The 23,101-nt window shown below is 37.1% G+C and overlaps 2 protein-coding genes across 2 annotated transcripts in view; one reads left to right on the forward strand and one right to left on the reverse strand.

Moving 5' to 3' along the window:
* The window catches only part of LOC135199381 (zinc finger protein OZF-like), a 497,889-nt gene that overhangs the window by 173,752 nt on the left and 301,036 nt on the right, over positions 1-23,101 (reverse strand). The window lies entirely within an intron of this gene.
* On the forward strand, positions 9,239-9,709 carry LOC135199052 (uncharacterized). The gene has a single exon (XM_064226967.1). The coding sequence runs from the start codon at positions 9,239-9,241 to the stop codon at positions 9,707-9,709; it is 471 nt and encodes a 156-aa protein (XP_064083037.1).

Raw genomic sequence — 23,101 nt, forward strand, 5'->3', positions numbered from 1 at the left:
CATTCCTAGATAACCTGCGGTTAGTAGATTTACTTCCGGTGGAAGACATCCTAGGAAGATTAAAATTACAGTACCGTGACAGAAGAAAACAGCCAAAATTCACAAAATACCAACATTGCCTACACCAAGTGGCGGCAAGCATTCTGACATGAGCTAAAACATTCAAAACAAACTTGGTCGAGAACAGGTGAACTAGACGGTCATCCGGGCAGCTATTTGATTTTTTGTTTCATTTGAATGCCGACTCGTCTAATTGGTGCAGAAATATAGCAACTTCAACAGTAGGTATGATTCATTTAAAATAAAGAAAATTCAATGTGCAAGCTTACCACATCAAATGTCCAACCCGTCAGTGTAAGTTCTAGTCCTATTCTCAACCTGAAGGAAGAGAAGTTGAAGGATGGGGAGGGGGAAGGAGGAGAGACCAACCACTTTCACATCCTTCTTACTTCCAGAACTGCGCAGCATAGGCAAGAGATGCAACTTATCCTCTTGAAATAGCTGGGTAAGCAAACACAACTTGTTGAGTACCCACCACAGGTCCAAGGAAAAGGTGTTCCAAGGACCTGTGGGCAACTACTCGGAAGAAAGACATAATGTGGTCCTCATGGGACTACAACTATCTTCCAGTCCAACATATTCCCAGAGTGCGATGACAGGAGTAAGCCACTGGCACTATGCACTCTTTGGAAGAGCGGGCAGGTGACATAGCTATCAGCAGAGATGAAGCTTGCAATCTCGCAGGACTCGAAGGAAGCCATGTCCTTAGGAGAAAGGAGATCGACATCCACTGAAGGGTATCGAGTCTCCGCAGGGCCAACAACCCATCAAGATGATAAAGTAATGATTGATCTGGAACAATAAATACAAAGTCCAAGGCATACAGGATCATGAAGGATTCAACTGATCAAAACAAATGCCAAATGATTCGACATGAGAGACGGAGTCTCAACATGAAAACCCACCTTTTGACGGGTGATGTTGAAGACGATCCATGCAACACGTTAATCCTCTTCGCCACTACCGGAGAGAGACGGGATGCAGTCTTGAAAAACAAATGCATTCTGACTATGATATAGGCATCAATAGAAAAACAAAATTGGACCCGAAACCAGAATCAGAGTCTGTCTAACATCCGCATAATTGAGCAATGTCAGGCTGCTAATGGCTACGTATAATTATAAAAAAAGTGACAAATATGCATCTTTTCCTAGAATTTTAAAAAAGTTATACACTACCTCACTGTATTAAAGAATACTGTAAGTATTCTCATATTATAGTATTATAAAATACTAACATAGAGGTCAATCTTTTGGTTTGGAAATCAGCTGATGGCAAATATGAGTTAATTTCGCCGTATTTAACTCCAACTCTGAGCAAATTTTCTTACTGCTAGTTAGCAATAAAGAATATCTACCTATTTTACTTATATGAGACAAGATAATTTTTCATTATACGGAGTGTTTTTAAGTCGAAATATGACTTGAATACATCTTGGTGTGAGGTAATTTTTTTTAACGGATTGCATTGAGAGCATGTTTATTGTGCAAAAATTATGTGCTTCTGTTTGCTTTTTTCACTTGATTTTATCATAATAGGAGCTTAAGTTATTTATCTTTTATTGGCATGAAAACACAGTAAAATGTGTTCTATCAAGCCCAGTTGTTTTGATTAAAATGATTTTCTCTCAATTTTAACTACAGTTGTTTGATGGCATAAGTTCAGGAGTTGTCTTTGTTGCTGATGCACGATAATAGTCATTAGCAGCTGGAACAGTTTTCTCAGCTTCAGCTACAACTTGGTTTAAATTTAACAGAATATTTCTGTGCTGATCCTTTGCTCTATAGTGAATAAAGTTATCACATAAAAATACATCAGTCTTATTCTACATAACACCATTTATAACATAACTATGGTAATTGTTTACTATCATAATTGTAATGGTTGAAATACACGTCAAATGGATATGTTGTTATCCAATTCGGTTGTACACTGCAAAAAAGTTATTTCTCTTCAGTTGTTCATGGCTGTAGACATTTATGCAATGAGTACAACATTAAAACAATATTTTTGTCATTCTCTTATGCTGTTTTTGAACTTATTTAACTAGAACTACTGTAATTTAACTACTGTAATTTGGTCTCTCTTGCTCCCTGATTGTACACTGCTGCCTGCACCCATTGCAAGCAAAAATTAAAAATATTTTCAAAATATTGTCGTATCAGTATTAATTGCTAACCCCATCGTAAAATAGTTTTATCTTGATGAATTATCATAACTTGAACACTGTCTGTATTCGTCTCGGTCACATACCGGAAGAACTAACTTACAGGTATGCGCCTATTACTCGGACCATGCAGCAGATAACAAACACAAGTTGTGAGGACAATATACAAGTATATTTGCAGGCTCCTGTTAAATGAGAGCCTGTCTACTTCTTCATTTCAAGAGAGAAAAGGTGAAGCTGTCCCAAAGGGAGGCTTTTACGGCAATAAAACCAAGAACAGTCTCTCGTATTCGAACTCTGGGGAGTACACTTCTTAGAGTTCCTTTTATTCCCTCACTCATCCCAGTGTAACCAAGGATGTAGAGAGAAATCCAAGGATATAGAGGGAAAAAGAGAGGAGGATTGACTGTTATTGCCCGCTCTTCTTGGAACTTGCAGTGATGATAGCAATGCATAGAGTAGGAAAACTTATTTGTCTCAGCAAAAAAACACTCACCAAATGAAGCATTCTTCTCCTTCAACCGGTTTGTTCGGGCGAACATTAGTGATAGCTGAGTGAAGTTAAATGTACCAAATATTAGCAAGAACTTGGTATGTCTTGCTATGCATCTGTTTTCTATATGATCGAGCCTCGCAAAGAGGACTACCCAGAGAACTTCCTCCTAGCTTCTCCAAATACTTTGTCCCAAGGGATGGTGACATCAACCTTGGCACCTGAGGAATAGCCATTTCCTGGCTTTCATAGGTAGGTCCAAGTCGTCAAGGCATCTCGGTCCCTTCTCTCACCCTGCGCAATTATCGCAAAGGAGAGAAGATTCTCCATCACTGACTGTGGATGCACGACCCCCTTTGGAGGTTGTACGCTTGGAGATACTCATAAACGAGTAACCAACAGCTCTGTTTCCATGAGCAGCGCCCCTGGAGCCAGAAAAAGGAGAACAAACCTAGGTCTAAACTCATGGGGTTCCTGAGATTTTTTACCCTGGGGACAGCGTCACAGCTCCCGCTCCTGAAGAAGCAGGTGAGCCAATGAAAAAGCTAACTGCTTCCACCCCGGGGGAAGGATACAAATCCTTAGAAGTCTCAAGGTGAGACTTCTTAGGGGCAGAGAAGCCCATCTTCCTTTTCTTAGGCAGGGAAGCCTTCGAAGAGGGAGGTAAGGAGGCATCAGATGCCGATGACGTATGCAAAGATGATGACCCCTTCTGCAGAACTTGATAGCCTGGCGAGATAACACCAGCACTGTAACAGAGGAAATGAGGGTTCTTTGCCATGGCAAAGAACTGCACTGATCAAGTGCAGAGAGTTCGTTCAGCAGAGTTGGGCTGGCTGAGTTGAGTCGAGTGAGCTGAGCTGAGCAGAGACTCATCACCACATAATTATTGGTGGTAATCGTCAGCAAAGAACTATCACTTCTTCCCAATTAACAGTTTTCCTTCGAGGTTGATGCTCTAACAAGAATAAAGAGGGACTATGTGTCTGTTGTCCTATGTTTCGGACCCTAAGGTCCAAGACACAAGGACGGGACTTGATCACTCACCAAGGTGTTGACATGCAGTACCGAGCACTGCATAAAGCCAAACTAGACTGAAGAGCGAACGCCTCTGAACTGGTAAGGGCTCATCTCACTATCCACATACTCGTGATAGCAAGTGCTTGGCGAGGGCTAGAATTTGTAAAAATTCCCACACTCAGTGAGATCCCAACTCTTGTAAAACAATAATCAGGCAAGCCTAGTCTCACCCTGGTGCTCAGCAACATGATGAAGCCAAGCAATGTGAAATAAATTTCATTCCATGATTTTAAATTTATTATTGCCTTTATATATATTTAATGTATTATTATTTTGCCTCTAGCCCCTTTTGCTATTTATTTAAAAACATTAGAAGGCAAGGGAGTCTAGAGGTTGTTTATGTCAATAGATGGCTCTGCTGTCCAGTTTTACTTTATCTTCCAGTTTGAAGATCCTTGGAGAAAAATCAGCAGAGTATTTACCTTGAGGAAAACTTGATGGAGGAAAAGCAGTCGTTTAACAACTCTCATTATATAAAGTGTGGAGCAGTTATTGGCCATGGACTTATATTAGCTTCTCATCATCATTTTTACATAATTTAGCTGTTTTTTTCAATGGAGAATTTATCAAGGATTTTATAACCAGCCATGGAGTGATTTAATTTCTTCGTCCCGCTCAGCGACAACGATTTACTACCTTATCAACATCGTGGATTATGTGTCTTCGCCCTTATGGGAACCGTCATCATTACCCCCACTCTTTGGACAGAAGACTACTGTATCGACTACTTAAGGATATAGCCTCTTAAACCCCGTAAGTCCTTCTATGTTTGTGGCATATCTATCGATTTAGGTTTGGAGGTCAAAATATCTTTAATTATTTAAAGTAATTATCCAAATCTCATATCCTATTTAAAAATTAAGGCTCTATATTCTTAAATATTTACGTGGGTTTCAAGTTTATCCACTTAATGATATTATTTTTTGTTTTGTTGTATTTTGTGTTCGTTATGGTAGTACCTTGTTTAACTTTGTAATTGTTTGAATAGGTATATCATTATATTTTTTAGCCTTTTTTTAATCGTTAAAGGATGTTTAATTATATTAATGTATTTTCTTGTTGGCATGTAATCGCGTATTCAGGGTGTGATTTCCGCATTTTAGTTTTTGAGGTGTGATTTTCACAATTTAATTTATTTTTACCCGTGTTTACCGTTGCTTTGCTTGCAAGGGTTATATTTCGTTATTTTTGTTATTTCACAGATTTTGTAGAGCTGGTCGGAATAGGCTGGGGGAGTACATCCTTCCACAACTAAAAACCTTAGTGGATCTATTTCTAGTGACATTGGTGCTAGGGTCTTATTTAAACTTTGAACATCACTATACTTTTTGTAAATAAATGTTAATATTTTTATTGTTGTTGTTTATTAGCCCTGTGTGCCATGTCTGCCTTCAGCATTCATTATTTTCGACATGGCGCCCGAACAGGGACTTGAGATTAGTAGTCTTAGGTTAGCATAATTCATAGGTGGATCTTAGTCGCAGAGCGGGGGGTTTTGTTGCTCCTAATTTCTTTTACTAATTTTACATTATTTTGCATATTATTGTTTAGTGTACTTTTATCACCACCTGAAATGGCTAAAGAATTAAGTTTTTTGAAAGCTAATAGAGACGTTATTAGGGCTCAAGTAACTCACCTGAAATGGCTAAAGAAAAGTTTTTTGAAAGCTAAAAGAGACGTTATTAGGGCTCAAGTAACTAAGTCTTATAATAGTATACGTGACTTTGCTGATTTGCCTTCTTCTCAAAAGGCTGCGTTAATTTTAAAGTTTAAAGGGTTTCGTGATGAATTGCTGGTGTTGGATAACAAGATTTTGTCGTTGTCTTGGTCAGATACTGAAGATAAGTCTGTTCTGGAAAGAGAATATGATAACATTCAGGAGTATAAGGACAAAATAATTGAAATGTTGTGTATCTTGGAAGCTCCAGTTGCCACAGACACCCGTAATTTGGTTGAGGTTTCACGCAGTTTGCTAAGGAGTCCAACAGCACCATTGCCTGTGTTTTGTAGTTCAGAAGGTGAAAGTTTAGAGTTGTTTTTAAGACAATTTGAGGAAACTGTTAGTAAGTTCTTATACACGGATTATGATAAATTGCTGCTATTGAAGCAGCAAATATCGGGTAAAGCTTCCTTTTTAATTGACTCTTTGGAAGCTGGCTGATAAACAAACTTACTCTTGTGCTACAGCCCTTTTATGATCAGCTTTTGCTTCCACAATAACTCAGAAGTTTAATGTTATTCATAGATGTCTACCATGACATTAAGTTATGATTCGGAACCATTTTAGTACATTAGCAACATTAGGAAAGTTCAAGAGGCATTTAAAACTTTGAAAATAACTGTTGATGATGTGATGCAGTATTTTTTCTTGAAAGGTTTGAATGAGACTTTCAAAAATCAGCTGATACAAGTAACTAATCAAACACACCCTGGTCTTGATGAAATTGTTACTAGATTTTTTGATGCTAATGAATGATATGAATGTGCAAGACAGTCATATAAGGCTAGGAAAAGTGGAGCCGATGTTAAAGTTTCATCTCCAAAATTGCACAAGAAATCAAATGTTATCAATTTGGCCAGTAAAGTAACCTTATTTGAGGAAATTAATCATTTGAAATTTGTACAGTTTGCAGCGATGTTAAAGGTAAAGAAAGGCATCCTATAAATGTTCTAAGTATCAAAGTGCTAAAGACAAAATTAACAAATTAAATTTGTTGAAAGGATGTGTGAAATGCGCAAGTCTTGCTCATGATAAGTCTTCATGTAAATTTAAATTTGCAAGACGTTGTTTTCTCTGTAAAGGTTGGCATTTTGTCTTCTTGTGTCCCTTCGATGTTTATGGGGAATAACCTGGTTAAGGGAGCTGAGGAATCAAAACCTACAACCAGTTCTGCTGTTTCAAGTGATAACTCAAAGCACACACTGAATAGCCTGATATTTTTATACTGTGATGGTGGTGTTAATTCTATTTTGCCTACATTTTCCCGTAAATTTAGTAATGGTAAACGCTTTAGAGGGCTTAATGATAGCGGGAGTCAGGCTACTTTTATTTCAGCTCATTGTTTAAGGGGTCAGAAATTTAAAGTTCTTAAAGAAAACCTTGAATTGATCATCAATGGATTTAATGGCCCAAAGACTTATAAAGTTAAGCTGATTGAAGTAAATATTAAATTTGGTGATGATTTTCACACAGTTCAAGCTATGTGCATCCCAGAAATAAACATCAATTTAAAGAAAATCCAGGTTTAAGTAAGATTGTAAATAGTTTTATTAATGCTGGGTATATATTAGCCGATGAAGAACTCATTGATAACTCTGAAGAAATAATTAATATTGATTTTGTTTTGGGAGCCAATGCTGCTTATTGTATCATGGCAAAGACTATTAGGTTTGGTCTTTGTGATCCTTCTGTGTATCTCCAAACAGGGCTGGGAGTCATGCTAACAGGGGATATGGAGAGGATGTTTAATAATTTACCTTATCTTTCTGTTCATGCAAATAAGCTAATGAGCTTGTGTTCTAATGTTGGAGAAGTTGGGGATCCTGGGGCTGAATTATCGTTGGATGGTTTGGGATATTCAATGGTGTCGTGCAGTGATGTACTGGGACAAGGTGACCTTGTGGGAAGCAGTTCCAATGTTTGCATTATTAGTGATTGTACTCTTGAAGATGAGGAACTTGATAGAGCTGCTGTTAAAGTTCTGGAAGAATACTGTACTACTATTTTGCATAAGGATAGCATAGATTTGTGTGATGAGACGGTTGAAATAAATGAAGATTTCATTAAATATTTGCTCAATAATACTATCCGTAACACTGATGGTAGGTTGATTATGCCTTTGTTGTGGAATGGCAGAGTTGCTCATCTTTTGGGAAGGAATTTTAACCTTGCTAAACAAATTTTGAGTTCTAATTTACAGAAACTCCTCAAAAATGAGGAGTATCTCAAGTTAATGGATGATAATGTCAAGATGCAAGAAAGTCAGGGCATCATTGAAAAAATTCCAAATCTTGATCAGTTTATTCAGGAACATCCAGAACATAGTTTTATGGCTCATATGGGTGTTTTTAAGTTGAGTCGTGAAACCACCAAATGTAGGATGGTATTTTTGTCAAATTTATGTGAGAAAAGACCAAATGGATCTAAAATTAGTCATAACCTGGCAATGTGGCCGGGTCCTTGTAATGGGAAAAATATTACTTTAATTATTAGTGATTTATTGAGGAATTGATTCATCATCCTCCTCTAATATCTTTACACTGCTATTGTAAAAATGATTGGAACTGTGAAATGTTTTCATTTTTGTTGTGAACACGAGTGCGTGGCAGTGTAGCCAGTCCCTTGTTTTGTTTTTCTCTCACTCGATTATGGGAGCGCTGCCCTGAATCTTTCGTCTGCATTTTAGTAACACGAGCAACACATGTAAGAATCACGAATGCTCTCGTGTGAGAAGGATGCAACCGGTCCAGCCTTCAATTTGGCTATTTTACCAATTATTAATACAAATGATTATCTACCCCTTGCAAGGGATCTAGTCCAGGAGTTCTGAAGACTAGGTAAATTAAGCAAGTCCAGGAGACTAGGCCTGGGAGAAATTTGGCATGATGTAATGAGTAATAAAGAAACAAGCTGAATACCAGGAATTTTCTTCAATACCCCTAAAATGGAATTCAGCACTTCAACTACCTCCCAGTGGGAAGACATCACCTGGCCTCATCAGTAGTAAGACCCATACACACAAGGAATATCATGTAATAGCAGGTAGGACAGCCCTACCCTATTTTCCAGGCAGCGTAAACGTTAGTCTTCATACCCACCGTGTCAACTATGACAGTACCATTCTCCAACCTGTCTCTCCAGGCAAGAAGACTGACAAAAGTGTATATGTACAATAGTATTATTCTTCTCGTATCTTAATGTCGTGGCGGGGAAATAATCCGCCCGTGACATTTGGTGGCAGCTGTGTTGGATCCGTAGCCCAGTGCTATTGATCCAGACCCACTGTGCCTATATACATTATGTAGGTCACTTATAATGTTTTGTCGTATTGTATGCATTTCTTTATGCAGTATTGTTGATTTTTATCTGATTAAGTTCATGACTGGTTTACATGCATATTCATTAGTTCTATAGTGACAGATTGTGTTGCATTGTCTCAATGTACTTTACATTTTATTATTTGATTATATATAAGTGTTTGAAATATTGTAACAATGGGGACTGGTAATGATGAATCATATATTGATCTAATTCAATTAGAACAAGAAACACAACAAACATTACAGAGAGTTAAGAGCTTCACTCAATCTTACCAGGATGTTTGGTCTCAAGTGGGAGATTTATCAAGTCAAATTAAGGACTTGGACCAAAGTTGGTTGACATACAGGGTACAATACAACACTTAACACCCAAACATAATAACACTCAACCACCCATAATGTCTACACCACATATGTCTCACATTCCAAGTAATCCATTCTCATGTGACAACCTCAGTACCATAACAGGAACCCCACAATACATACCCCCAATACTGCCTTGTACAAATACTAAGTACCCACCACAAAACACAACTACTATCACAAGTACAGTGCCCTTAATACCCATAAATGTCTCATCAACACCACCTAACCCTGCAGTGGTAATACAACCTCCTACACAACCATCCACACCTATACCTAATCCATCATCAGGTAACTCTTGTCAAAACCCTCATACCAGTCAGTCAAACCCATTCATTTTGCAGCAAGGTCAACAGACTGTAATACCCAATCCTTTCCTTGGACCACAGCCTACTTATCCCTTTAATAATACCAATCCATTCTTTTATTCAATAAATACTCCAGTAGCAATTCCTCAGTGTACCAGTGTTAAAGCCGAAAGATGTAGCCCTTCTCATACTTTCTGAACTCAAGGGAGTTCTTGCTGACAACAGACTTAATACTTTTTTTAGACAAGTAGAGTCATGCACTAGCTCAGATGACAGGAGAATAGAAGTGGCAATGGCACGGGCTGAACCGGATATTGCTACGTTCTTAACAGCAGCGTTAGTCAACAGGGTAATAATCTACCTTGGGATGAGATTAAGAAACTTATGAAGAAGCAGTTTATTGGCTCAGCCACTCTGTTACAGGCATGGCAAGAGATTACTGCCATGACTTACTACTTTGATGAACCTCCTAGTTCCTTTATTAATAAATTACAGTGTAAAATCTCAGCTTTAACTTTGAAATTCCCCAATGATCCAATTCCAACATCAGATAAATTCCTTAAGACAAAGGTTTATAAGGGATTGAATTCACAGGCCCAAGCCAAACTAGTTGATTTCTTAGCAGACCATATTCCGTTGAAAAATTTCATGACATGGGCCGAAGAAGAATATTATAGGGCTAGAGGAATGAATAGTAGTAATGGGAATAGAGTCTTGCCAATTTCAGGCACTGGGAATCCTCAGTCATCAACCCCAGTAACAGGTGTTCAACAGGGGGAAATACAAAGAAGTGAGCTAGATAATTTAAGAAAGAAGCTTGAAGAGTTAAATCAAAAGCTGGAGAAAGTAAACATAAAGAAACAAAAGAGTAATAGTAAATATTCTGCCTTTTGCAGAGTGACTGACCATAATCTGTCTGATTGTCCTCTTGATCCTCCAAAGGGAGTTTGTTTTGATTGTTTCCAACAAAATAGTAGGAGAGGTCATGTAGGATGTCCAGGAAAAGTAGGTATAAGATGACTAGGGAGTCCAGCACGAGCTCCTAGTATCAGTCTGGTGGTTAATGATAACATGATTGAAGCCTTAGTTGATACAGGTAGCTGTGCCAGTATAGTTAAGAAATCCTTTGTGGAAAGCTTAGGTTTGAAGCCTGCCAAGATGAGAAATTTACCAAGGTTAACGGGAGTCACCCAGGCAGTTGTACCAGTACTAGGATCTGTTTATTTAAATGTTCATAGTGGCACTAGAGTTGTTACTCACTTATTTTTTATTGTGCCTGACAACTTGTTAGATACAGAAATTTTATTGGGTGCAGATTTGCTTGGGATTGCTTGTCTAACATGGGATCGATCATACAAAGGGTATAGTAATTTGGGATAATATTACATATCATGTGCGGCTTCTTAAACTGAGACCTTCCACAAGGAGAATTAGGAATCTCAAAACTATTCAGCCATTAAACCTTGGAGTAGATGAGATAAGATTAAAGAAAAAAATTATCCTACCTCCCTCTTCTGCAGGTATTTATGCAGTGTCTGTAAATGAAATAAAAGATACAATACTCGAATATACCTCAGACTTAAAAGCCTATGGTGCTACGAAGGCTTTGTGCCTTAAAGTCACTGATAATCAGGAAGTACATATACCTCTCATAAATAGTACAAAGGGTGTAATCAAGTTGAAAATAGGAACACTGATAGGTACTTACAATAAGATTGATGAAAGGGACATCATTTCAGTAGCTCCCACATGTCGAAAGATTGAAATTAGGAATGAGCTAATCCCTGAAAGCATGCGTGTTGTACCAGAACAAGGATGCACTAGAGAGAAAAAGCTGGAAAATTTGATTGCACAGCAAGATTGGTCACATTTAGATGATGAACAGCAGGCCCAATTAAAGAATCTAATCATGAAAAATCACCAAGTTTTCATAGTGGAGAGTAATGAAATAGGAAAATTCAAGGGAGTTCAGGGACATATTAATGTTAGTGATTCTGAACCAGTTAGGTCACCCATGTATAGATACCCTGAGAAAGCCAAGCAGCTTATTGCAAATATGTTGGAGGATATGGAAGCTAAAGATATAATTGAGCCATCCACAGCTGCATGGTTAAGTCCAATAGTCTTGGTAAGGAAACCAGACAATTCTCAAAGGATGTGCTTAGACTATCGAAAAGTCAATACCCACCTTCAAACTGACATCCATCCTTTGCCTAGATTAGAAGAATTAGTTGAGTCAGCATCAGGGAATCAATTTTATGCTTTATTGGACATGAAAGACGCTTATTATCAAGTAGAATTAGATGAAGATAGTAGAGATCTGACAACTTTTAGTGATGGAGTCTCCTTATACAGGTTTAAGAGGTTACCATTTGGTTTGAGTTGCAGCCCAGCTATATTTTCAAGGGTAATAGGTAATATCTTGGCTCCATTACTAAAAAAGGGATACATAAAGAATTATTTAGATGATATTTTAATATGGGCACCCAGCTTGGAAGAATTAATTGAAAGATTAGAAGAGCTGTTCAAATTATTTAGTGAAAAGGGTGTGAAATTAAACATCAAGAAGTGTCAGTTTGCGCAAAAAGAGATAAAATTTCTTGGCCATATAATATCCAAAGAAGGATGCAAGCCTTGTCCTGACAACATAAGTGCCATCAGAGATATGAAAGCTCCTACTGATGTCAAAGAAGCTAGAAGATTTTTAGGAATGTGCAGATTTTATCGCAAGCACATACAAAATTTTGCTAAAATTGCTGTCCCCTTAACCAATTTTTTAAGAATGAAAGAGCCATTTGCATGGACACCAGAGTGTCAGTCTAGTTTTGAGCAGTTGAAACAGCTCCTTATGACAGCTCCTTTGCTCATAAAAGCAGACATGACAAGACCTTTTCAGTTATTCACAGATGCTAGTCTGAATCATGTAGGTGCAGTGCTGATGCAGGAGAGTGATGGCCTTTTGAAACCTGTTGGATACTTTTCAAAGAAATTAAAGCCTGTAGAACAGAGATATTCTACTACTGATAGGGAAGCCTTGGCTATTGTGTTAGCATGTAGGCGGTTTCATCATTTTCTTTGGGGTGTTCCATTTACAATCCACACAGACCATCAACCTCTTGTGTCAGTATTCAAAAGAAAGACAAAGTCACCTAGGATGAATAGATGGATTATTGAAATGCAAGATTATCGCTTCAAAGTTGTGTATAGGCCAGGAAAGCACAATGAGGTAGCTGATCAGTTAAGTAGGCCAGTTAGGGCAATCTTTCACAATAATCAAGACAATTATCTTGGGTTGAGTAAGGAAGAATACAAGGCTAAGCAGGTAGGTGAAACAAGATGGGGTGAGTTGATTGCTTACTTAGGAGGAGGAAAATTGCCTAGGAAGAAGTTTCCCAGAGCATTCATCCATCAGTTTATGCTGTATGAAGGCTTGTTATATCTGAGTGCTGACAAGCATGACAATAGTATTCAGTTAAGACTTGTGGTACCGCAGGAGCTTAGGAAAGCTGCTTTGAAGTTTGGTCATGAGTCTGTTGTTAGTCATTTAGGGAGAAGGAAAACTATTGATGCTCTGGAGACTTATTTCTATTGGCCTTCACTTAGATCTGATGTGGTTAAGTTTGTTAAAGAATGCATTACATGTCAGGTTCACAAAGACAGTCCATCCTTACAGCAGAAATTCCAAGAACTTCCACCTGTACATAAACCCTTGGAGCGTATCAGTATTGATTTGGCAGATATGATGTCTGGTGCTAATGGGTACCGTTATGTGCTTACAGTGATTGATCATTATTCACGCTTTGTGAAGTTCTACCCACTGAGAAATAAGACTACAGAAGTGGTCAGTAAGAATTTTCAGAAATATTTAAATGATTTTGGAATTCCAGGGTGTGTAATTCTTGACAATGGGGCTGAATTCACATCACCACAGTTTAGAGATCTTTGCCAAAAGCACAACATAAACACTGGTTTCATCACACCATACCATCCTGAAGGTAACAGCATATCAGAAAGAATGCATAGGACTATGAAGACCCTATTGAATGTCATGTGTCAGGGTCATCCTTATCAGTGGCCAACCTATTTAGGCGAAACCCAACGAGTCCTTAATTGTGCTGTCCACGCAACAACAGGTGAACAACCACATTATGTCTTCTTTAGCAGGAGACCTGCTAGACAAATAATAACTACATTACCGTCAATTGATGATGAAGTGAGTGATTCTGATATCGCCAAAGTTCATGAGATAATCCAAAAGACCCACTTAGAGAGGTCAAAAACATTTTTAAGTATAGCTAACCGAAAGCGAGTGAATACAAGTGTTGAAAAGAATTCACTAGTCTGGGTCAGAAATGAGACTCAAGTACCTGGTACTAGTCGAAAGCTAAATGTTAAGTGGCTCGGACCCTATAGAGTGGTAGAAGTTGTGCGAGATGGATCCACTTACGTGTTGAAAAATTTGTTTGATGATACAATTGTAGAACGAGCTGCTAATAAACTAAAGCCATTCCACGGTGATGAAGAATGGTTAGTTACCATGAAAGAGCACTCTGAAAATGTGCCTGATATAGTAACTGAAGGAGTTCGTACAAGAGGTGCTAGGAATATTGTGCCCCCCTCACGTCTCATTGAAGAGATATAGACTATGTGTGATGATGTACAGTACTGTAATTTTGTACGTTTTGTGTATTCTCTTTTTATTTGTTTGAGATTAATGAAAATATGATTTTTCTATTCGCAGTGACCAGTAATGTGAAAACTTTATAGTGTTGAAGTAATGAACAAAGGTATGATGAAAACATTTTGTACAAGAATTCACATAGTGCCCTGGTTGGGAATGCAATTGTGTCTTATGGGTCTTGTCTTATAGGAAATTGTCAGTGTTTTGCTCTGGTAGTACTGGTTTGGTACATCTTAGAGGATAGAGTACACCACTTTCCAAACCCCTTTGAGATTCAAGTTTAGAGTCGTTTCTAGCCAATAGCGCTGGTGAGTTTGATAATCATTAGACGCCTCAAGGAGGATTAAATTCGGTCTTCACATGTGGAGAACTCTTTTGTTGCAGAGTGATGTGACATCCTGTGTAAGTGGAGTCAATCTAACCCCAGTATTAGGCTAGACAAAGCTATTAGGAAAGCTGTATTGAACGCACACCCATAGGGTAGTGTCCCCATTTAGTACTCAAGTATATCCTTGTGTTATGTTGTTGCAAGAGCCCCTTTAGTCCCTAGTTGAGATTGTTGCTTGTTTCTACTGTACAAGACCTGTTTTTCCACAGTCGCAGACCCATCTAAGAAGCTGTTTGGTTCCGTTAGGAAAAGTTGTCCTTGATATTAGAGTGGACATGAATCAATTCTTCCCCGAAGGAAAAGCTTTGTAATGGGAAAAATATTACTTTAATTATTAGTGATTTATTGAGGAATTGATTCATCATCCTCCTCTAATATCTTTACACTGCTATTGTAAAAATGATTGGAACTGTGAAATGTTTTCATTTTTGTTGTGAACACGAGTGCGTGGCAGTGTAGCCAGTCCCTTGTTTTGTTTTTCTCTCACTCGATTATGGGAGCGCTGCCCTGAATCTTTCGTCTGAATTTTAGCAACACGAGCAACACATGTAAGAATCACGAATGCTCTCGTGTGAGAAGGATGCAACCAGTCCAGCCTTCAATTTGGCTATTTTACCAATTATTAATACAAATGATTATCTACCCCTTGCAAGGGATTCCCTTAGTCCAAGGATCTAGTCCCAGGGGATCTATCCGAAAATCCTAGTCCAGGAGTTCTGAAGACTAGGTAAATTAAGCAAGTCCAGGAGAAATTTGGCATGATGTAATGAGTAATAAAGAAACAAGCTGAATACCAGGAATTTTCTTCAATACCCCTAAAATGGAATTCAACACTTCAACTACCTCCCAGTGGGAAGACATCACCTGGCCTCATCAGTAGTAAGACCCATACACACAAGGAATATCATGTAATAGCAGGTAGGACAGCCCTACCCTATTTTCCAGGCAGCGTAAACGTTAGTCTTCATACCCACCGTGTCAACTATGACAGTACCATTCTCCAACCTGTGTCTCCAGGCAAGAAGACTGACAAAAGTGTATATGTAAAATAGTATTATTCTTCTCATATCTTAATGTCGTGGCGGGGAAATAATCCGCCCGTGACATCCTTATATTAACCAGAAACTTTCTATAGCATTGCTGCATTTAAGATTTGACCAGTATTTGCTTTGTTTTGATCTTAAACAGGCTTTTTTGCAGATAGCTTTAAATGAAGTTGATCAGAATAAACTTTTGTTTCTTTGGTTTAAGAATGTTAGTAAGGGAGACTTTACTCTTGAGGTGTACAAGAATATGAGGTTAAGTTTTGGACTAAGATGAAGTCCAACATTGTTAATGGTTGCTCTATAAAATTCTGATGATTGATGTTGAACATGATTCTGAACCAGTTAGAGAATTAAAGAAGCTAATATATGCTTTGATGTACATGGATAACGGTGCTGTGACTGCGAATGATTATGGTAACTTGAAGTTTGCCTTTGATCATTTGAATAGTATATTTGCACCATATAAATTTGAACTACAACAGTTTGTTACTAACAACCAGAACATACAAGATGAAATTAATGACATTTTGCCTGAAAATGTTCCAGATACAGTTAAATTGTTTGGGTTGAGATGGAACAGACAAGCTGATAGCCTTTTGACACAAAAGCTAAATCTTGAAATTTCAGCTGATACTAAGAGACTTGTTCTCAAATCTATTGCTTCAAATTTCGACCCCTATAATATTAATGGTCCCATTTTGAATAGGGTTCGTATTTTCATGCATGAATTGCAAACAGATAAGCGACTTGGTTGGGACACTAAGCTTTCCGAGAATAAAGTCCGTGAGTGGCATAATATTGTAAAGTAGCTGAATTCAACTCCTGAATTATCTATTCCTAGAGTAATTGGAGATAGGAATGGATGTTATAGATTGATTGCTTATACTGACAGTAGTAAACTAATGTATGGAGTAGTCGTCTTTATTCAGGATACTGAGACAAAGCAGGCAAGTTTTGTATTGGCTAAAAACAGAATTGTTAATAAGCAGTTGGAAGGTAAAAGTATTCCATCATTAGAATTTCAGGCCATTTTTCTTGGAACAAAAACATTGATTGAATTGAAGAGAGAGTTTTCTGGTCCTTTGTGTGTGAAGCCTGTCAATATTTGTGAGTTGGTATTATGCACAGATAGTTTAGTTTCTTTGAGTTGGATTAATGGTTATGTGACTGAGTTGGAAAAAATGAACAAAAGCAGCACTTTCATATTAAATAGTTTAAATCAGATAAGTAAACTCTGTGAAGAAAACCCTGTGAAATACAAATTTGTTAGTGGAGTTATGAATCCTGCTGACTGCATAACAAGATGTGTTTCTTATAAGCAACTGTTGAAAACTACTTACTTTACTGGGCCCCCGAATCTTGCTGATGAATGTTTGGTAGCTGAAATTAATAAACCTGAAATCATGGAGGTCATTGTTCCTAACCCTCTAGCAAAGGCTGACCCAATCAATGTTATGCTTGGTATTGCTCCCTCTGATTGCAATGCAGAAACTGGGAATCGAGGAGAGCATCTGATACCTTTGGATAGATTTTCTGACTTTAAACGTCTTGTTAAGAGTAAACTTGTGTGTTTTGAAGTTTATTCATAATATCAAACTTTAATTGAAGGTTAAATATCCTGATAGGTTTGGGAATTTTAACTACCCTGAAGTAAATTTGTATCTTGAAGCCTACAGGAATGTTATTAGGGTGGAACAAGGTCTTGGATTTCCTGAAGTTTTTGCTTATTTTGAAAGTGGTGATAAACGGTTTATGGCCTTTCCAAATATTGTGGCTCAACTGGAATATCTATATGGATAAATTTGTTATTTTAAGAGTTAGATGTAAAGTCACAAAATGGAAACAGGATAATTACTTGCATTTTCCTATTCTCTTGCACAAAGATAGTAAATTAACTAATTTGATTGTTTTGGATATGCATCAGAAGTTTGGTCATTCGGGACTGTATGCATTGTTATCAGAAATGAGAAAAAATTTCTGGATTCCTCATTATTTCTCGGTAGTTAAGAATATCCTCAAGGGTTGCATTCAATGTAAAAGATTTAATGGACGAACGGTTAAACTGAATCAGAGTAGTTATTGTGATTTTAGAATTAATCCTCCTAAAATTCCATTTAGTTATATTTTTGTTGATCATTTGGGACCATACTATGTTAAAGTAAATGGTAAGAAAAGTAAAGTATGGCTTTTGTGTTTGACTTGCTTATGGACGAGAGCAATTAATTTTAAACTTTGTTTAGATCTCTCAACCAAGGAATTTTTACGCTCTCTTCAGATGCATTGCTTTGAATATGGTATCCCACAGTTAGTTTTGTCTGATTTGGGTTCACAGATAGTTGCTGGCGCAAATTTAATCACCTATTTTTTTAACGATTCTGAAGTTCAAACTATTTCCATCAAAACAATGTTAAGCCAATAAAGTTTGAACAGTACTTCAAAGGATGCAACAAATTGGGAGGGTTGGTGGAAACTTGTGTCAAACTCACTAAAAAGTTGCTCTACAGTTCTATACATAAACATGTCTTGGATTTAAGAGATTTTGAGTTTTTTGTTGGCCAGACTGTACATTTGCTTAACAAGCGTCCCATTGCTTTCAAGGAAGCCCTTAGAGATACCATGGGTGATGAGATTCCTGATCCTATAACACCAGAAATTTTGATACACGGACGAAGTTTGCCTTCTGTTCGTATTATTCCTGAGTTACATGATGTTGATGATGATCCTGCTTGGCTTGCCATAGGAAATAATGTGGGTAATATTGTAGATGGTTATCGGGAACTTGGGAAAGTTAGACAGAAGTTAATTGATCTGTATCACTGAATTTGTTAAAGATTTGATTTATCAGGCTACTAATGATAAGGATATGTATAGACCCGTCACACATAATAAGCTCAAAGTTGGAGATGTGGTGCTCTTAAAAGTGTCTAATATGAAACCGGTCAGTTATCCAATGGGTGTTGTGAGGGATGTTGTTGTTAATGATATAAATGAAGTTACAGGTTCAGTAGTGTTGAAGGGAGCTACTAGAGAACTTGTAAAACGTCATGTTACGTCTCTCATTCCAATTTTGAGTTGCTGCGAAACTGATGATCTGGGTAATATTGATATATGTGATAGGAACCCATTAGTTGTAAATAAGGTTAAAAGAAAAGCCGCGGTTGATAGTATGGCTAAAACTAAGGCTATCCTTTCAGACATGAATAATTGAGATTTGGTGATGGTTTTTAATTTTTCTTTGATTCAAATTTGTTGTATAAAATTTAAAAAAATTTGAATCCCCCCCTTGGAGTGTGAAATAGATTTGATTCCATGATTATAAATTTATTGTTGCCTTTATATATATTTAATGTATTATTATTTTGCCTCTAGCCTCTTTTGCTATTTATTTAAAAACATTAGAAGGCAAGGGAGTCTAGAGGTTGTTTGTCAATAGATGGCTCTGCTGTCCAGTTTTACTTTATCATCCAGTTTGAAGATCCTTGGAGAAAAATCAGCAGAGTATTTACCTTGAGGAAAACTTGGTGGAGGAAAAGCAGTCGTTTAACAACTCTCATTATATAAAGTGTGGAGCAGTTATTGGCCATGGACTTATGTTAGCTGCTCATAATCATTTTTACCAGGGTTGCCGTTTTGAGGGATTTCGTCGAATAGTGTGGCTTTCTGGTGATATCTGGCAACCCTCCCGTGGCTTTTCCGACCACAGGCCACGTCGCTGTGGAATAAAATTCCATGGCACTGAAGAAAAAAAATTCTTCACTTTGCATTTTTATGTTTTATTATGAAAATAAAGCAATAAAACACCATATTTCTGCATGTGACAGGTCTAAAATGAATGAGAAAACGTATAATTTACTGTATATCTATTTACAATATCATTGACCTCCTAAGTATGTAAAAAAACGTTTGTTGAAAGTTTGTGAAGCACTCGCCTAAAAAGTGCCTTCATGAGCTGAGAGGACAAAGCGGAATAAAGCTCACGAACGTTCGCTTCCGACTACGATTTCTTTGAAAATCAGAACTGCGTATGGTAACACTGCTAAAAGCCACTGTTGTGAAGAAAAAACGGCAATGCTTATTTTTACGTAATTTGGCTGTTTTTTTCAATGGAGAATTTATCAAGGATTTTATAACCAGCCATGGAGTGATTTAATTTCTTCGTCCTGCTCTGCGACAACGATTTACTACATTATCAACATCGTGGATTATGTGTCTTCGCCCTTATGGGAACAGTCATCATTACCCCCACTCTTTGGACAGAAGACTACTGTATCGACTACTTAAGGATATAGCCTCTTAAGTCCTTCTATGTTTGTGGCATATTTGGCGATTAAGGTTTGGAGGTCAAAGTATCTTTAATTATTTAAAGTTATCCAAATCTCATATCCTATTTAAAAATTAAGGCTCTATATTCTTAAATATTTACATGGGTTTTAATTTTATCCACTTAATGATATTATGTTTTGTTGTAAGGTTATGTTCGTTATGGTAGTACCTTGTTTAACTTTGTAATTGTTTGAATAGGTATATCATATTTTTTAGCCTTACTTTAATCGTTAAAGGATGTTTAATTATATTAATGTATTTTCTTGTTGGCATGTAATCGCGTATTCAAGGTGTGATTTCCGCATTTTAGTTTATTTGAGGTGTGATTTTCACAATTTAATTTAATTTTACCTGTGTTTACCGTTGCTTTGCTTGCAAGGGTTATATTTCGTTATTTTTGTTATTTCACAGATTTTGTCGAGCTGGTCGGAATAGGCTGGGGGAGTAGATCCTTCCACAACTAAAAACCTTAGTGGATCTATTTCTAGTGACATTGGTGCTAGGGTCTTATTTAAACTTTGAACATCACTATACTTTTTGTAAATAAATGTTAATATATTTATTGTTGTTGTTTATTAGCCCTGTGTGCCATGTCTGCCTTCAGCATTCATTATTTTCGACATGGCGCCCGAACAGGGACTTGAGATTAGTAGTCTTAGGTTAGCATAATTCATAGGTGGATCTTAGTCGCAGAGCGGGGGGTTTTGTTGCTCCTAATTTCTTTTACTAATTTTACATTATTTTGCATATTATTGTTTAGTGTACTTATTTATCACCTCCTGAAATGGCAAAAGAAAAGTTTTTTGAAAGCTAAAAGAGACGTTATTAGGGCTCAAGTAACTAAGTCTTATAATAGTATACGTGACTTTGCTGATTTGCCTTCTTCTCAAAAGGCTGCGTTAATTTTAAAGTTTAAAGGGTTTCGTGATGAATTGCTGGTGTTGGATAACAAGATTTTGTCGTTGTCTTGGTCAGATACTGAAGATAAGTCTGTTCTGGAAAGAGAATATGATAACATTCAGGAGTATAAGGACAAAATAATTGAAATGTTGTGTATCTTGGAAGCTCCAGTTGCCACAGACACCCGTAATTTGGTTGAGGTTTCGCGCAGTTTGCTAAGGAGTCCAACAGCACCATTGCCTGTGTTTTGTAGTACAGAAGGTGAAAGTTTAGAGTTGTTTTTAAGACAATTTGAGGAAACTGTTAGTAAGTTTTTATACACGGATTATGATAAATTGCTGCTATTGAAGCAGCAAATATCGGGTAAAGCTTCCTTTTTAATTGACTCTTTGGAAGCTGGCTGATAAACAAACTTACTCTTGTGCTACAGCCCTTTTATGATCAGCTTTTGCTTCCACAATAACTCAGAAGTTTAATGTTATTCATAGATGTCTACCATGACATTAAGTTATGATTCGGAACCATTTTAGTACATTAGCAACATTAGGAAAGTTCAAGAGGCATTTAAAACTTTGAAAATAACTGTTGATGATGTGATGCAGTATTTTTTCTTGAAAGGTTTGAATGAGACTTTCAAAAATCAGCTGATACAAGTAACTAATCAAACACACCCTGGTCTTGATGAAATTGTTACTAGATTTTTTTATGCTAATGAACAATATGAATGTGCAAGACAGTCATATAAACACACCCTGGTCTTGATGAAATTGTTACTAGATTTTTTGATGCTAATGAATGATATGAATGTGCAAGACAGTCATATAAGGCTAGGAAAAGTGGAGCCGATGTTAAAGTTTCATCTCCAAAATTGCACAAGAAATCAAATGTTATCAATTTGGCCAGTAAAGTAACCTTATTTGAGGAAATTAATCCATTTGAAATTTGTACAGTTTGCAGCGATGTTAAAGGTAAAGAAAGGCATCCTATAAATGTTCTAAGTATCAAAGTGCTAAAGACAAAATTAACAAATTAAATTTGTTGAAAGGATGTGTGAAATGCGCAAGTCTTGCTCATGATAAGTCTTCATGTAAATTTAAATTTGCAAGACGTTGTTTTCTCTGTAAAGGTTGGCATTTTGTCTTCTTGTGTCCCTTCGATGTTAAGGGGAATAACCTGGTTAAGGGAGCTGAGGAATCAAAACCTACAACCAGTTCTGCTGTTTCAAGTGATAACTCAAAGCACACACTGAATAGCCTGATATTTTTATACTGTGATGGTGGTGTTAATTCTATTTTGCCTACATTTTCCCGTAAATTTAGTAATGGTAAACGCTTTAGAGGGCTTAATGATAGCGGGAGTCAGGCTACTTTTATTTCAGCTCATTGTTTAAGGGGTCAGAAATTTAAAGTTCTTAAAGAAAACCTTGAATTGATCATCAATGGATTTAATGGCCCAAAGACTTATAAAGTTAAGCTGATTGAAGTAAATATTAAATTTGGTGATGATTTTCACACAGTTCAAGCTATGTGCATCCCAGAAATAAACATTAATTTGAAATATCCAGGTTTAAGTAAGATTGTAAATAGTTTTATTAATGCTGGGTATATATTAGCCGATGAAGAACTCATTGATAACTCTGAAGAAATAATTAATATTGATTTTGTTTTGGGAGCCAATGCTGCTCATTGTATCATGGCAAAGACTATTAAGTTTGGTCTTTGTGATCCTTCTGTGTATCTCCAAACAGGGCTGGGAGTCATGCTAACAGGGGATATGGAGAGGATGTTTAATAATTTACCTTATCTTTCTGTTCATGCAAATAAGCTAATGAGCTTGTGTTCTAATGTTGGAGAAGTTGGGGATCCTGGGGCTGAATTATCGTTGGATGGTTTGGGATATTCAATGGTGTCGTGCAGTGATGTACTGGGACAAGGTGACCTTGTGGGAAGCAGTTCCAATGTTTGCATTATTAGTGATTGTACTCTTGAAGATGAGGAACTTGATAGAGCTGCTGTTAAAGTTCTGGAAGAACACTGTACTAATATTTTGCATAAGGATAGCATAGATTTGTGTGATGACACGGTTGAAATAAATAAAGATTTCATTAATATTTGCTCAATAATACTATCCGTAACACTGATGGTAGGTTGATTATGCCTTTGTTGTGGAATGGCAGAGTTGCTCATCTTTTGGGAAGGAATTTTAACCTTGCTAAACAAATTTTGAGTTCTAATTTACGGAAACTCCTCAAA

Source organism: Macrobrachium nipponense, chromosome 25 (assembly GCF_015104395.2).
Source record: "Macrobrachium nipponense isolate FS-2020 chromosome 25, ASM1510439v2, whole genome shotgun sequence".
In the NCBI taxonomy this organism is placed as follows: domain Eukaryota; kingdom Metazoa; phylum Arthropoda; class Malacostraca; order Decapoda; family Palaemonidae; genus Macrobrachium; species Macrobrachium nipponense.